The sequence below is a fragment of the Phalangium opilio genome, unplaced genomic scaffold (assembly GCF_054372755.1).
Source record: "Phalangium opilio isolate 3A_F unplaced genomic scaffold, DU_Popi_V2 ptg000089l_1, whole genome shotgun sequence".
NCBI classification, from domain to species: Eukaryota; Metazoa; Arthropoda; class Arachnida; order Opiliones; family Phalangiidae; genus Phalangium; species Phalangium opilio.
In genome coordinates this window covers 7,016,283-7,032,573 of record NW_028324194.1, presented here as the reverse complement: position 1 = coordinate 7,032,573, position 16,291 = coordinate 7,016,283, and the positions used below count along the sequence as shown (strand labels likewise).

Sequence of the window (16,291 nt, the reverse complement as noted above, 5' to 3'; positions counted from 1 at the left end):
ATTCTGACAGTCAGGCCGCCCTGAATGCGCTGAACCAGTGTCAGATTACCTCTCAACTGGTGCGTAGCTGCCTTGATCTGCTAGCGCAACTGGCGTCCTGCAACAGGGTTCTGTTGTACTGGGTGCCAGGGCATAGCGGTTATTATGGCAATGAGCAAGCCGATAGATTTGCGAAAAGGGGCGCGGAGGCCAAGCTCTTGGGGCCGGAGCCGGCCGTCCCCATCCCCTACGGGCATGTCAAACGGAGCCTGCATGACAGGATGACTGTCATACAAAACCAGCTCTGGCATGACATGGATGGCCAGAGACAGACAAAACAGTTAGTCAATGGTCCCTGCAGGTCTCGTGCTAGAGACCTAATTTCGCTCAGCAGATGGGATATTAGGCTGGCCACCGGTCTTCTGACCGGACACTGTCGGCTAAATAGGCACCTCCATCTGATGGGTCTTGCTGACGACCCCCTCTGCAGGTCGTGCCAGGAGAAGGAAGAAACATCCGCTCACGTACTTTGCGAGTGCGACTTCTTCGCCTCGCTTAGACTAGAACATTTTGATTCACACACTGTGGAGCCTTTGCCCAGCCAAAACTGGAGTTGGAAAGGAAAGTCGCCTTTAAAGTTAAGATTGGTGAAAATTATAATGAACAAATTTCTCAATTGACGATTATGTAAATAAGGAACTCGATTGTATTTTTTACGATTAACCTTTCAAAATTTCTTGACATTAATTTTAACTTTATGTCAAAACATGCTAGGAACCCTGAACACAATGAAACGAACTTCTGCATTACTTTGAAAACCATGGCAACGCTTCGAACACATCACCCTAGGTGTTATCGAGCAAGCAAGTTTATAGTCAGTTAAACGTCCAGTCTCCATGGCAACGTCGTTAATCAATAAACACCTTCTACTTGAGTGTGGCTTCTAATATCGAGGGAGCAATTAGAATTTTAATCGTTCAGCCTTTAAACGTTCATTTTCCCTTCATCATTATGTGTAATGTTCATTTTCTCTTACTAATGCTGTGGTTAAATAGCGCAAAGTGGTAAAATCGAAGCTATACGTACGGTGTTTAATTTTATATTGCAGGAAATACCAATCGCATTTGGTAAAATTTGTACAGAGCCAATGGCTGATCGAGATTATTCTGATTTCTGACAATTGTGTAACTAAGATATTGGATTAAGCCTTCGATATTATCTAACACTTTCTTGACATTAAAGAGTGTTTCAGCTCAAAATTTTCTCGTTTGCGAGAGAAGGCTGAACTACTTCGTATCTATGAACACGTTAAGCAACATATTGACCCTCTTGCGTGTTTTAACCCTGTGGTCGATTATACCCCCTCCCGTTCCATCGGGTGGTCACCCTGGTGGAGCAGAGCGAAAGGCCTTGTCGTGGTGGAGGGGGCCCGAGTTCAGTGTGCCGGTTCGTGAGTTCCTGGGATTCACCCTTGGTTCAGACCGTTCCTTGCCCCGTTCCGCGAACGTTTCGATCGGCCGCTTCGCCCCCGCCCCCGGGTGTTGCTTTGGCTCATCCGCAGCGATCTTTCCAGCCCTCTTCGGGTCGCGGATACACGTCTCGACCGTATGGCACTGCTGTGCTCGTTGGGAAATCCTCCGTACCCTCGAGACTTCTGCTGCCTTAGTCCGTCCCTGTCGCCGACCACCTCCTGGCTGGGCTCGCCGCAGACGGTGTCCCGCTTTAGTCAGTATACAAATGTCCATTAAAACGACCAAGAGCCTTTTCGTTTCAAAAATGTCATTCTCACTCTGTTTACATAAAATGTTTCTTTTCTCTTTCTGGTCAAAGGAGTCAGCTTTTAAAGCAAAGGGAGGGTCACGTGGATCCCCTACAAGTTGACTTTCCTTACGAACTCCACTCTTGGCTTGGCAAAGGCATTTGCAGGTGGCATTTAGAAGTGCAATCACCCAAGGCATACACTCGTAGAGACACTAAATAGAGACACAGCCTAAAACAGGCAACTTAAGCTTTGGTCGTAGCTATCATATAGAAAACATTTTAAAAAGCTATTTTGAGTATTTTACCTGCATGGGACACTTAATTAAACAAAATTTAGACCCAAAAGTAACGTTTCTGTTAGTAAATCGTTATTTTAATTAAAAAATGTCAAGTAAAAGTTTTGGGACGGTGATATAGCAAAAACATATGGGGTTCGACTATTTTAAAGGGAAGGGTGCATGTGTTGAACTTTCTCTGGTATCACAAAGGAACGAAACCCGAACGAATTGATCTTCACCTTGTTTCGGCTGAGTACATGTTCCAACCAATAATGACATGTACTAAACGATAGGGGTCACTTCTATGGAAGCGGAACAGGAAAATTTGGTCTCGCCATTTTGGTCTCGCCGATTTGGTCTCGAGACTAATTGGTCTCACCGATTTGGTCTCGGTACTATTTGGTCTCGTGATTTTTTGGTCTCGGGACTATTTGGTATCGTGATTATTTGATCTCGGGACTATTTGGTCTCGTGATTTTTTGGTCTCGGTACTATTTGGTATCGTGATTATTTGGTCTCGGGACTATTTGGTATCGTGATTATTTGGTCTCGGGACTATTTGGTATCGTGATTATTTGGTCTCGGGACTATTTGGTATCGTGATTATTTGGTCTCGGGATTATTTGGTATCGTGATTATTTGGTCTCGGGACTATTTGGTATCGTGATTATTTGGTGTCGGGACTATTTGGTATCGTGATTATTTGGTCTCGGGACGGTTAGGTCTCGTGATTATTTGGTTACCTAATTAGTTGCCTCCTTTTCCAAAGCAATCGTCCCAATAATTCGTTGCCACCTTTTCCAAAATATTCTCCTATTAATCAATTACCACCTTTTCCTAAATATTCTCCTATTAATTAGCTGCCACCTTTTCCAAAATATTCTTTTATTAATTAGCTGCCACCTTTTCCAAAACATTCTCCTACTAATTAGCTGCCACCTTTTCCAAAACATTCTTATACTAATTAGCTGCCACCTTTTCCAAAACATTCTCCTACTAATTAGGTGCCACCTTTTCCAAAACATTCTCCTACTAATTAGCTGCCACCTTTTCCAAAGCAATCGTCCCAATAATTCGTTGCCATCTTTTCCAAAATATTCTCATATTAATTAGTTGCCACCTTTTCCTAAATATTCTCCTATTAATTAGCTGCCACCTTTTCCCAAATATTCTGCTAATAGTTAGCTGCAACCTTTTCCAAACCATTCTCCTACTAATTAGCTGCCACCTTTTCCATAATATTCTCCTAATAGTTAGCTGCAACCTTTTCCAAACCATTCTCCTACTAATTAGCTGCCACCTTTTCCAAAATATTCTCCTAATAGTTATCTGCCACCTTTTCCAAAACAATGGTTCCAATAATTCGTTGACACTTTTTCCAAAATATTCTCCTATTAATTAGTTTCCACCTTTTCCAAAATATTCTCCTATTAATTATTTGCCACCTTTTCCTAAATATTCTCCTATTAATTAGCTGCCACCTTTTCCAAAATATTCTCCTATTAATTAGTTGCCACCTTTTCCAAAACATTCTCCTACTAATTAGCTGCCACCTTTTTCAAAACATTCTCCTACTAATTAGCTGCCACCTTTTCCAAAATATTCTCCAATTAATTAGCTGCCACCTTTTCCAAAATATTCTCCTATTAAATATCTGACATATTTTCCAAAATGTTTCTATTATTGCTAATAAATTGTTCGTGGTAAGTAGGTTAGTAATATTTTATAAATCATTTAACAATGTTACGCCTTTTCCAAAAATTGATGTTTTATAGCTTCATTGAGTTCTCAAATAATATGCCTTTTTCAAAATATTACTGTTATGTTAGGTTAGGTTTGGGTTGGTTAAGTTAGGTTAGTAATATTTTATAAATCATTTAACTTTGGTACGCCTTTTCCAAAATATTGATGTTTAGCTTCATTGACTTCTCAAATAATATGCCTTTTCCAAAACATTATTGTTTGATTCCGCTATAAAATTACTCGATTCTGTTGCTGTAAACTTGTATTACAAACAGAACATAAAATAAAATTTTAGAATCAACAATATAGTGTAATATGTTTATTCGCCTTGATATAAATATAAATCTCTCGTTTTAAGTGTCATTTTAAAGTAACATTAAAGAAAATGTTACGGTTTACGGCTTATTTTAGCTTTCCCTTAAATTTACATAAGCCTTTAAAACCGTTTCCACTTTCAACTCATCGCTACTTCGTTCTTATCGGAGATAACTAGGCAGTGTATACTGACGTTATGTGCAGCCATTCTTGGCTATCTCCACTTTTCGTAAACCGCCCGAGGTGCGGGATTTCGGTCCAATGGGACCTCCCTTCTTTGGTTTCGGTTGAATGGGATTTCCGTCCAATGGGAGGGAATCTTCAAAAGTATCCACTTTCTCCGCTTTTCGTTTACTTTTTAAGTCTTTGTCTACTAGGACAGTATTTTTTAATTAACCCAAAAAAGATTTTTTTCATTTTGGGACTTTGTCTAATACAATCAAAGCTATTTAAAACATTACAACACTGCTCTAATTATAATACGATTAGTTCATTAAGCTAGAGACTTCCATATTAAATGAATATACATAAAAAATGTTGATAGCTAGGAGGGAGGCCTTTTTCCAATGGTGGGCGAAAAGGAGAGTGAATTATAAGTCAATATTAGTGTTTCGCAAAGTTTCAAAATTGACATCTTTAGTCCTATTATAAATATATGACTCATATTTAAACCTTAATTTTATTCATTTAAATTTCAGAGAGCTATAATATGAACCGTTCCTATATTTGAATTTGCTCTATACGACCGATATATGGTGGTGAAAATATGAATGTTATAGCCTGTGTTAAACAAGCAGTCACTAGACTAGACGCCTAGAGACTGAGTCAATAATTATTTGTTATCCAACAATGACATAATGAGCCACCTTGTGGCATGTTTGGGAGTAATATATTTTGTCAATTTTTAGACTCGACACTTAAAAGTTGATCTAAAAATCTCAGTACCCAAGAACGTGTCTATGTCTTTGAGAAACGCGGTCTTAAATCTTCTATGCCTACATCACTAGATAACAAAATTTAAATTTATAAATTTTAAATTTTAACAAGTATTTTACCAAATAAATAATAATAATTTTTTTTCTTTTTTTAGTTGATTTAAGATTTTTAGTTCATGCTATAGTTACTTAGTTCAAGAACTCGTGTCAATTGTTGAAAACGTGTCGTAACTGGCCGAGCATGCATATTCAGAAGTATCCGACCCCAAAGTGACAAGAATTTTATCCAACCAAAATTATAAGCGCTATGAATCGACTTCAGATTTTTTGTCCATGCTGTAGGTCCTCAGTTCAAGAGCTTGGGGACTTCTTTTCACGTGTTAGTTGTTGAAAGCGTGTCGTAACTCGATGAGCATTACCAAAAAGGAAATGGTCATTGAAGAGACGTACACGAGAAATATGGCACCAACGTCACCAAGAGATGTCTTCGAAAAGATCAAGCTTTGCTTCGTCTTCAGGTATTTTGAGCAGGCGTTATTGTTCAACAGAAAGTTGGCTCTGATTTGATGTCCAGTCTCCATATAGTTCAAAACTCTGTCTCGTAATGCAAATGACATTGAATGAGTTAACCAATGACATTGTCTCTTACCTTAGGTTGATCAAGTCTTTCAATGTATTCGAAGCCGCCTTGGACACTTGGAAAGCGGCGAAGGACGGATTGATATAATCTCTACCGTAATGCAAGTCTTTTCCCGCGCTGTAGCCATAACGGCACATGTATTCGAAATGATCAACGGATTGAAAGTAGACGGCGTTCCCTTGATTGAAGACTACGTCGTGGTCTCCCATTCTTCGATTCATTTTGTGGTATCTTCTTTCGTATTCTAGCACAACGTCTTTACGGTTTTTCTAATTAGAATGGAAATTGCGTATTTAAATTGTATAGTGTATGAGCCAAGTATGGTTATATTCCAAGGGCTCGCCTAAGAGATGGTAACTATGTAAAATAGACAAAGATGAGAAGATGGTGGTGTTAGAAGCCGAGAAGTAGAGATTTGTGTATATGTGGGATACACAATGACAAAGAATAGATGACAGTGGTGTCAGAAGCCATTACTTAGAGAAGGTAACTATTTGAAATAGACAAAGATCAGCCGAAGATGTTGGTGTTAGAAGCAAATGTTTACAAATGAAGAATGGACAACTATGCAGATGAAGGAATAGCGGCCAGAAGAAGAGTATTGAACTCAAGTGGAACAGCTAACGTAGTGAAAAACAATTTACCAAATTTTTGCGTTTGTACCGCGAATGCGCTCCGGAAATAGCGAATACGTTTGCTTTCATTTGCAAACTGCGACAACATACACACTGTGACACACACACACCCCGACACGATCCCGAAACAGAACCTCTCCGTGACATAAGCCACTCGGAGAAATAAAAAGCTGGACATTTAGAGCGTGGCTATATTTGTAGAGCTAAACAAAAGCGTTTTAATTATCTTCTGCGATTTATATACCAATTTTTAGAATAGGAGGAAAAACAATAATCAAGGAGATCAAAGAAAAATCCGTACTGATTTCGAACTTTGGCATTCTTGAATATCCCTACCTATCGTCACCCTTAGATTAATAACATAATTTTTATACCTGCAAATAATCAACGAGGAAATAGTCGCCACCAAGAACAATGCGCATGTTGGGGTGTTTGAAGATATCATCGATGCTATTTATGTTCCTATCAACGTCCACCGTCAATTTTGTCGACAGGTTGGCTTTGAAGATTTCTATCAAAATGAAACAGCCGACGAAGTAGGTGGCCAAAATAACCTTCTTGGCGGCTTCGTACGTGTTCCCCATACATAGTCTGGAGGATTATGGAAACAGTCACGCGCTTTGCGAGGACTGCGTGAAACTGTGTACAAAGATAAATAACAGAAAACCATAACCCTCTCGAAGAACTGAAATACTTTATCTTTAAATTATTTGAAAATGCCCTTATTTATCATTGTGCAGTTTCACGCTTTCTTCAAAAAGTTTATGATTTCGCGTAAAATTGTCATTTATTCCCTAGCCTACAAGTTGTCATAGACGCCGACAAGGAAACGGTGTACACTCGGCACGAATCGCTTAGCAATCGTCAAGAAATTGAACAAGAAGAGAAAGAGAATGATAATCGTCCACACCTTCGAAAGACACTAGTTTTGGTATAAGAAGACTCCTAAAGATGAAACTTGTACGCACCTTCGGCAGAAAGACTTCAATGATTCCACTCAGTGATATTTGGTACTCGGGGTTTTGGAAATAAGACAACATGTTATATTCGTATAACCGAAACGAATGGCTTAGAGTTCGATTTATCTTTTCGTAATAAGCGAAATATGGAAAGTACATGCGTGTCCAAGTATCATATATATCTCCTTCCTAAAACAGGATACGAAACAAATGAAATTTTTTTCTCTTTCTTTCGCCTGCACGACTAAAATCGTTCTAGTCCGAATTTAAGACTTACCGTTTTAAACAAGTTATCGCTGGGAATGTACGTTACGTTAATACTGCCAAAAATATACAACACTTAACCTAAGCGCCAGTACTTAAGATGTTAACGTATTGAAAATTTACCGGCCTTTCGGATTTACTACTAAATCATTAATGAGCCTATCTCCCTCATGGTATCTCAGGTCCATAGTTCTCTTCATAAAGTCATACTGTCTCTAAAATGAGACTTTCAATTTATTTCGGAACTCATATGGCCAAGAGTACGAGGTACAACGCGATACCTGATTTCACTTATACAGCTAACGAAATATTTTATCACCAGGTCTAATTGCTTCAATTTATACTATAATAGACTGGATTATGAAGGGTCTAATCTCAACTCGAATTTATATTTTATATTCTCCGAGAAGAACGTTCCAATATCCCCGAAACCTTTGTCCGTCACCGTATTGAATTATAGGAAATCTGTCCGCGCCAGTCAACCAAAATGCCTTGGACGCGGGCTCTTTTCTAATTAAGATAAACTCTCTGTCCTACTATGCCTGTTCTATTTGGTATATAACCATTGAACAGAATTCCATTGGAACGAAATTCCATTGGACCGAAATAAAAAATAAGTTGTTCTAATTGACCGAAGCTAGCCGGCTGTTCCCAATGGAATGGCAATGGGAATTAGCCATTGAGCAGACTTCCCATTCCTGTTGGACAGAAGTCTCGTTGGAGCGAATTTCCCATTGGTGCGATTTCGCATTTTATCGTATTCCCACTGATCCGGATAAAATTCAAATAATTTAATCAAAAAGTACAAAAACTAAAACATTGAGTGGTGCAGCGACTTGATGGCGTAATGGATACGGTATAAGACTGCTATAAGTAATGCTATATTTATTAAGGTCCTTGAAAAATGAACATGGGCCTTTTCCAAAATATTCTTATTTTCTAGGTTGGCCTAGGTTGGGTTAGGTTGGGTTAGGTTGGGTTAGGTTGGGTTAGGTTGGGTTAGGTTGGGTTAGGTTGGGTTAGGTTGGGTTAGGTTGGGTTAGGTTGGGTTAGGTTGGGTTAGGTTGGGTTAGGTTGGGTTAGGTTGGGTTAGGTTGGGTTAGGTTGGGTTAGGTTGGGTTAGGTTGGGTTAGGTTGGGTTAGGTTGGGTTAGGTTGGGTTAGGTTGGGTTAGGTTGGGTTAGGTTGGGTTAGGTTGGGTTAGGTTGGGTTAGGTTGGGTTAGGTTGGGTTAGGTTGGGTTAGGTTGGGTTAGGTTGGGTTAGGTTGGGTTAGGTTGGGTTAGGTTGGGTTAGGTTGGGTTAGGTTGGGTTAGGTTGGGTTAGGTTGGGTTAGGTTGGGTTAGGTTGGGTTAGGTTGGGTTAGGTTGGGTTAGGTTGGGTTAGGTTGGGTTAGGTTGGGTTAGGTTGGGTTAGGTTGGGTTAGGTTGGGTTAGGTTGGGTTAGGTTGGGTTAGGTTGGGTTAGGTTGGGTTAGGTTGGGTTAGGTTGGGTTAGGTTGGGTTAGGTTGGGTTAGGTTGGGTTAGGTTGGGTTAGGTTGGGTTAGGTTGGGTTAGGTTGGGTTAGGTTGGGTTAGGTTGGGTTAGGTTGGGTTAGGTTGGGTTAGGTTGGGTTAGGTTGGGTTAGGTTGGGTTAGGTTGGGTTAGGTTGGGTTAGGTTGGGTTAGGTTGGGTTAGGTTGGGTTAGGTTGGGTTAGGTTGGGTTGGGTTGGGTTGGGTTGGGTTGGGTTGGGTTGGGTTGGGTTGGGTTGGGTTGGGTTGGGTTAGGTTGGGTTAGGTTGGGTTAGGTTAGGTTAGATTAGGTTGGGTTGGGTTGGGTTAGGTTAGGTTAGGTTAGGTTAGGTTGGGTTAGGTTAGGTTGGGTTGGGTTAGGTTAGGTTGGGTTGGGTTAGGTTGGGTTGGGTTGGGTTGGGTTAGGTTGGGTTAGGTTAGGTTAGATTAGGTTGGGTTGGGTTCGGTTAGGTTTGGTTAGGTTGGGTTAGGTTAGGTTAGGTTGGGTTAGGTTAGGTTGGGTTGGGTTGGGTTAGGTTGGGTTGGGTTGGGTTGGAATGAGTTGGGTTAGATTAGGTTGGGTTAGATTAGGTTGGGTTGGGTTAGGTTAGGTGTGTGGAATCGGATATAGACGAATTCATTTATTCCATAAATAAGCCGGAGTTCTCGTTAACAGCAGCTTCAAGCTTGGGCCAAAAAGCTACGCCAGTCATCGTTCACTACCTCTAGCGTTGGCTCTTTGCAGAACGAGAATGGCTGCTTGCCCCATGTACGGTTGGTTTCTCTTCTTGTACTTAATGAATTCATCTATTACGGGGTTTGCACTTTACGCGCTTAAATACATGACCAATCTGTCGAATGGGATTTCCGACCGAATGGAATTTTCGGCCGAATGGGATTTCTGTCGAATGGGATTTTCGGCCGAATGGGATTAGATCGAATGGGATTTTCGGTCGAATGGGATTCTGCCCAATGAAATTCTGCCCAACGGATTCTATCCAATGGGATATAAGCGTTCTATTTCAACGGTGCGTCTCAGTCTAAGTTAATCCAACCATTTAGTAAAACATTAAAAGACGGGTTTTTTTAGTTCTAGAGATGTTTGTAGACTTGCGAAAAAAGCAACACGGCACCTAACATAATCTATTGTGGCTTTGCCTAATTCGCACCAAGGTATACGCGATACTCACACTCTCCAACACATATCTCATGGGCTCTTTCATCGTGAGCTCCGAGGTTTCTCGCCTGACTCAGAAGTAGCGAAGACTCGCTCAATTTTGCATCAAGATTGCTGCAAAGCGAGACACATTGTTATAGCTTTGATGTAATCTACGCTTTCGACAGACGTTTAATGAAATCAGGAGTTCATAATAACCCCCCTTCGGGGGGGGGAAGTATGAAACAGGCCATAGAGCTAATGGTAAAAATCACGAACAACAAGATTCTGTCGTTGCGCATAGAAAGGATTAGCCTGTTTATGGACATACAACCTTACAGTATATGGTAGTGGTATCTATGCTCCTTGGTTTTCGTTCCAAAACTTCCGTTGGCTGGGATCTCCGTCGAAAAGAAAAATGGCGATATGGTGGACGTAGAAACACGTTGCAATTCTTATATTAAAGATACCGCGAATAAATTTGTCCAAACCGTTTTAATTTAACCACGGAATTCTCACTCATACATATCACAACAAAACATCATTGACGATCCTTTAAATGTTTTGTAGAAAACTAGAAACCCCGACTAAAAGCCAACTTCTTAGCCAAGGCTTAATTTACACCGTTCCGACAGAAGCAGACGTGAGCCATTTTCGCTCCCAAAATCACAAGATAAAAATAGTGCTAAACCGGAAGTGTGTAAGTTAATGCGCGTGGGCGCTAAAAAATGGGGTAACTATTTCTTTGGGAGTTAAGCGGTGTATGAATCCGCCGAGCTTTACGGCGAAACTTTGTTGTTACGGGCTTTTTAACCAGTTTCGTACTTCGGGTTATTATGAACGCCTGATGAAATCAATGCCTTCTTCCACAGATTTTTACATTTATGGAGCAATATTTTACATTGCAAATGTAGATTTGGTTCGATTCAGAATTGACTGGGATACATCGTCACGAGTGAAGGTTGTGAAAAACTAGCAGAATGTAATGAAATTGTTATATATACTCATTCAATTACAATCTGCTAGTTCATATTGGGGACAGATAGTTCAATGGGACATATTTGTTTTTGTACGCGTCGTTAGCTTCCGTTAGGGCAGTGACGTCTGGTGTTGTTAGGCACCCCGCCCATTTACTATAATAATCTGTCATAATAATAATATACCAGTTTCGGCCTTCTGATACCACTAAACTAACGGGTCAAAATAATCAACTCCAATTCGTTGAAACGATGCGTACAGCGGTGGAATTGAATAGAAGACTCCGCTCGGTTTTTTTAGACTGCCTATTCGGCTTTGACAGTCGGCGCTGGAACATACATAATTCTGAGAGAGCGGTAGTTCTCTTAGATAAGACTTCATACTGCTCTTAATGTATAAGGAGGGTTTTTGTTTGGATGTAGTTTTTTTTTGCATTATATTAACTGTTTTGAAATAATTCCATAGAACTACAATTCGGACCCTCAATATGTGGTTAAAATTTCAAAGAGATTTCGTCGGTAATCCAGCTTAATTACCAGTCGTCGGTAATCCAGCTTAATTACCAGTCGTCGGTAATCCAGCTTAATTACCAGTCGTCGGTAATCCAGCTTAATTACCAGTCGTCGGTAATCCAGCTTAATTACCAGTCGTCGGTAATCCAGCTTAATTACCAGTCGTCGGTAATCTAGCTTAATTACCAGTCGTCGGTAATCTAGCTTAATTACCAGTCGTCGGTAATCTAGCTTAATTACCAGCCTTCGGTAATCCGGCTAAATTACCAGTCGTCGGTAATCTAGCTAAATTACCAGTCATCGGTAATCTAGCTTAATTACCAGTCGTCGGTAATCCGGCTAAATTGCCAGTCGTCGGTAATCTAGCTTAATTACCAGTCGTCGGTAATCTAGCTTAATTACCAGTCGTCGGTAATATAGCTTAATTACCAGTCGTCGGTAATATAGCTTAATTAACTTTAATTGGTAATCTAGTTTAATAACCTTTGATTGGTAATCTAGATTTATTACCCTTATTGGTAATCTAGTTTAATTACCTCGATCTAATTGGTAATCTAGTTTAATTACCTCGATCTAATTGGTAATCTAGTTTAATTACCTCGATCTAATTGGTAATCTAGTTTAATTACCTCGATCTAATTGGTAGTCTAATTTAATTACCTCTAACTGATGATTTATTTTAAGTACACTTAATTGGTAATCTAGTTTAATTACCTTAAATTCGTAATCTAGTTTAATTACCTTAAATTCGTGCCTATTTATACCTACTACTGCAAGGATTTGAGCCCAACTTTAAGTCTCTGAATTTAAACTACCGTCCTAACTACCGAAACGTTTCACAGCGTATGACTTGGCCATTATTGATCCTATTCAGCGTCTAACTGTGTTTAAACTATCGTTTCCATGCCAAAATTGCGCTGTCGCCTTCATGTACATGTAATAATTACTGTCTAGGATACAGTCGTTTAATAACGCAAAGTGGTACCACGAATGAAGAATTCGCGTGAGGGAATTTGTTTTCACGCTATATGATAGGCAACTCGTTACACCCGACGTCAGCTTATTATCATTACTTTGCGCGTGCTGACAAGAGACGAACGAAATACTCATTTTCAGCATTTAAATATCAAGATTTAAAATCCTGAAAATCGGTAATTCTTTCGTTTTTGTCAGCACGCGCAAAGCTACGTTACATAGAGATCTAGCTTTGCGCGTGCTGACAAGCGATATTGTAACAGGGTTTACATCGAATGAGCTGCCATCGGAGATAGCGAGTTGCCTATTCTATAGAGAGCTTTCAGATGGGATAGTAGTACGTCACACCCTCCCAAGTCTTACCACTGTTCTAGTAGCCATATTGCGTGGCTTCATTCCTGCTTTAAACCCACCAATATGACAGCTTAAATTATGTCACGAGACTCAGCTTCTGCTCCAACTGAAAGCTCTCTATAGCGTGAAAACAGATTTCCTCAAGCGCATACATTATCAAACATTATCCATGGTTAACGTGTATATTTCATTGACAGGGTTCATTGAAGCATAGCTATATATGCGCCAGTGGATCCCCTACAAGGTGACTTTCCTCCTGAACTCCGGGTTTAGCTTGGCAAAGGCTACTGGGCGGGATTTATAAGTGCACTTATAAATTCCGCCCACAAATGCCTCCTCGATCGCCAAGCCAAAACTGGAGATTGTAAGGAAAGACTTCCACTGAACCCGCGCTTTGGTTTAATATAAACTTTATGTCAAAACATGCTAAGAACCCTGAAGACATAGAATCGAATATGAGTGTTCTCGTCTGTTGAAATTTTAGAGTTCTCTTTCGAGTGATTAAAAGTCTAACTATTAAGCTACATTCATAACCATGGCAACGCTTCAAACACATCACACTAGCTGTTATCGAGCTTATTGTCATTAATCGTCCTGTCTTTATGGCAATGCCTGTTATGTCCCCAACCTAGAGGGCACTAAAAGAGTTAGTCGTCCGGAACCCCCTGCTCAGAGTATGAGTCACGAATTAACTGTTATAACTAAAATATATTATGTAACCTAATGAATCAGTATTAAATGACTATTGTGATATAAGTAACAGTAACTGGCGACGGCTTTCCGTACTTTCGCGGATTCTTTTTCGACCACGTGCCGGAGGCCAAGGCTTCACGCGTTTTTCGTCTTCGGGTTCGGTCGGACGGCTCGTCTTCTTTCTTCGCCGTAGCCGCCCGCATGGCTACTTTCGGTCGCATCGAGGAATTTCACCCGGGAAAGGGTGCTCCCTGGCCTCAATATTTGGAACGCTTACAGTACTTTTTTAAAGCAAACTCTGTCACGGACGCCGCCAAACAACACGCGATTTTCTTAAGCGTGTGCGGCTCCCAAACTTATTCAATTGTCCGGTCGTTATGTTCTCCTGCCAGTCCGGATACTGTGAGTTTCGCCGATCTTGTACTTAAACTAAACGCTCATTTTTCCCCCGCACCTTCGGAGGTGCTCGCGAGTTTTCGCTTCTTCAAACGGCACCAGCTTCCTTCTGAATCAGTTGCCGATTACGTAACTGAACTTCGCCGTTTATCGGAACACTGTAATTTTGGTACATTTCTTGATCGGTTACTACGCGATCGTTTTATCGTTGGTCTTCATAACGAAAAGCTTCAATCTCGTCTAGTTGACGATCCTCCAAAATCCTTCACCGATGCTGTAGACAAAGCCCTTGCGGGAGAGGCTACAGCACGTAACACAGCTGAAATTCGAGCTCCAAGTCAATCTACTTCTACAGAAGTAAATTATGTTACTTCAAAGAACAAGTCAGTAAAACGGGAACCAAAAGTTCAACCTACGGTCATAAAAAATCCATGTCATCGCTGCGGTGAACTTCACCCTATTACCTCTTGTCGCTTCGCTACGGCCTAATGCCATTATTGTCATAAAATTGGTCATATTGAGAAAGTCTGTAACCTAAAGTCACAGAAAGGAAAACCACGAACACAGCAGACAGCCAAGTTTAAAAAACTTCCCAAAACACATTGTTTGGAGATTGATGACTACCGGGACGCTTCAACATCGTCTTCTGCCACAGATCCCTATTTACTTCTGATTTCAGGGATTGTATTCTCTAACACAAGGGCAAGAAAGTGGAAAATACATGCTCCCTTATAGGGTTCGATTGAAGCTCAATGGATTAGAGCACACTATGGATCTAGATAGTGGTTCGCCGCATGCGGTCATAAGCTCGCATACCTTCGCTAAACTTTGGCCTGTTCATCCACCCAATCTCATCCCTGTTGACGTAAATGAAGGCTTAAGCACGTGGAGTCACGAGAAACTTAAGACTTTGGGTACGTGCACAGTAGACGTTTCTTACAATTCTAAACATGCTACCCTTCCGTTACGTGTTTTGGAAGGAAAGGGCACTTCACTTCTTGGACGATCATGGTTTACACCATTAGGGTTTGAGATCAATGACAGCTCCGCACTGGAATTAAACTATGTAACGTTAACTGGCCTGGATCAAATTCTACACCGTTACAAGGACGTCTTCAACCTAGAATTAGGCACTTTTAAGGGTCCGCCGGTTTCGATCCTATTGGATGAAAATGTACGACCTAGATTCTATCGTCCCCGTCCAGTACCCTTCGCTTTACGGGAGCGGGTGAATCAGGAATTGGATTCTATGGTCAGTAAGGGCATTTTGGAACAAATAGACTATTCAGATTGGGGTACGCCCATAGTCCCAGTAATTAAAAGGAATGAATCCGGTCAAGATGATGGTATTAGAATCTGTGGAGACTATCGATCGACAGTAAATCAAGCTATAAAGGAATTCACCTATCCATTACCAACCATCTCAGAGATACTGGCTACGGTTCAAGGCGGAAGGATTTTTTCAAAATTGGATCTTTCGCAAGCTTATTTACAACTTCCAGTAGATGACGCAGCTTCACGAATTCTCACGTTAAATACCCCTAAAGGACTTTTCCGCGTAAAGCGATTACCTTTTGGTATTTCGGCCGCCGTTCCCATTTTCCAGAAACGAATCGAAGAAGCAATGGCGGGAATTGACTCACTTGTCAAATACCTAGACGATCTCTTAATCATCGGGAAGGATCTCGATGATCATAACAAGAAATTAGAACAAGTCCTAAAACGCCTTTCCGATTCAGGAATTCGCCTAAGAAAGGATAAATGCGTTTTCGCAGTCAAGGAAATAGTTTTCCTTGGATTCCGTATTTACTTCCCAGGGAATTCAGCCAACTCTTGAAAAAGTCGAAGCCATTCATAAGGCTCCGACTCCCACATGCTTGACAGAGCTCCAGGCATTCCTGGGCCTACTTAACTTCTACGGTATCTTCCTTAAAGACCGCTCTACCGTGCTTGAACCACTACATCAGTTACTTCATAAGGATGCGAAATGGAATTGGACTGAGGTGCACGATAAGGCCTACCAGGCAGCTAAGGATCTCTTAAAATCTTCCGACTTACTGGCCCATTACGATGATAAATTGCCCATCGTTCTCACGTGCGATGCGTCTGCCTATGGCGTGGGAGCGGTTTTGGGCCACGTTTATCCAGATGGTCGACAGGCACCCGTAGCTTACGCTTCCAGGACTATGGTTTCAGCAGAGCGTAATTATAGTCAAACAGACAAAGAGGCT

General features: G+C 40.9%; 3 protein-coding genes across 3 annotated transcripts in view; 1 reads left to right on the top strand and 2 right to left on the bottom strand.

The window, feature by feature from the left end:
- The window catches only part of gry (trafficking protein particle complex subunit 11 gry), a 56,500-nt gene that overhangs the window by 17,225 nt on the left and 22,984 nt on the right, over positions 1-16,291 (bottom strand). The gene's annotated exons all lie outside the window — the stretch shown is intronic.
- Positions 5,377-5,900, bottom strand: LOC149647293 (uncharacterized). Its single transcript, XM_089850170.1, has 2 exons — positions 5,661-5,900; positions 5,377-5,605 (listed from the first exon to the last, which is right to left on the bottom strand). Exons 1-2 carry the CDS (start codon positions 5,870-5,872, stop codon positions 5,392-5,394), a joined length of 426 nt encoding a protein of 141 aa, XP_089706296.1. The 5' UTR covers positions 5,873-5,900; the 3' UTR covers positions 5,377-5,391.
- On the top strand, positions 13,866-14,651 carry LOC149647292 (uncharacterized). Its single transcript, XM_089850290.1, has one exon. It carries the CDS (start codon positions 13,866-13,868, stop codon positions 14,547-14,549), a length of 684 nt encoding a protein of 227 aa, XP_089706416.1. The 3' UTR covers positions 14,550-14,651.

Bases quoted from the DNA above. Each gene is read 5' to 3' on its own strand.
- LOC149647292 (XM_089850290.1), top strand. From the start codon at position 13,866: ATGGCTACTTTCGGTCGCATCGAGGAATTTCACCCGGGAAAGGGTGCT.
- LOC149647293 (XM_089850170.1), bottom strand. From the start codon at position 5,872: ATGAATCGAAGAATGGGAGACCACGACGTAGTCTTCAATCAAGGGAAC. The intron at 5,606-5,660 runs GTAAGAGACAAT...ATTACGAGACAG, and splicing joins AAAGACTTGATCAACCTAAG to AGTTTTGAACTATATGGAGA.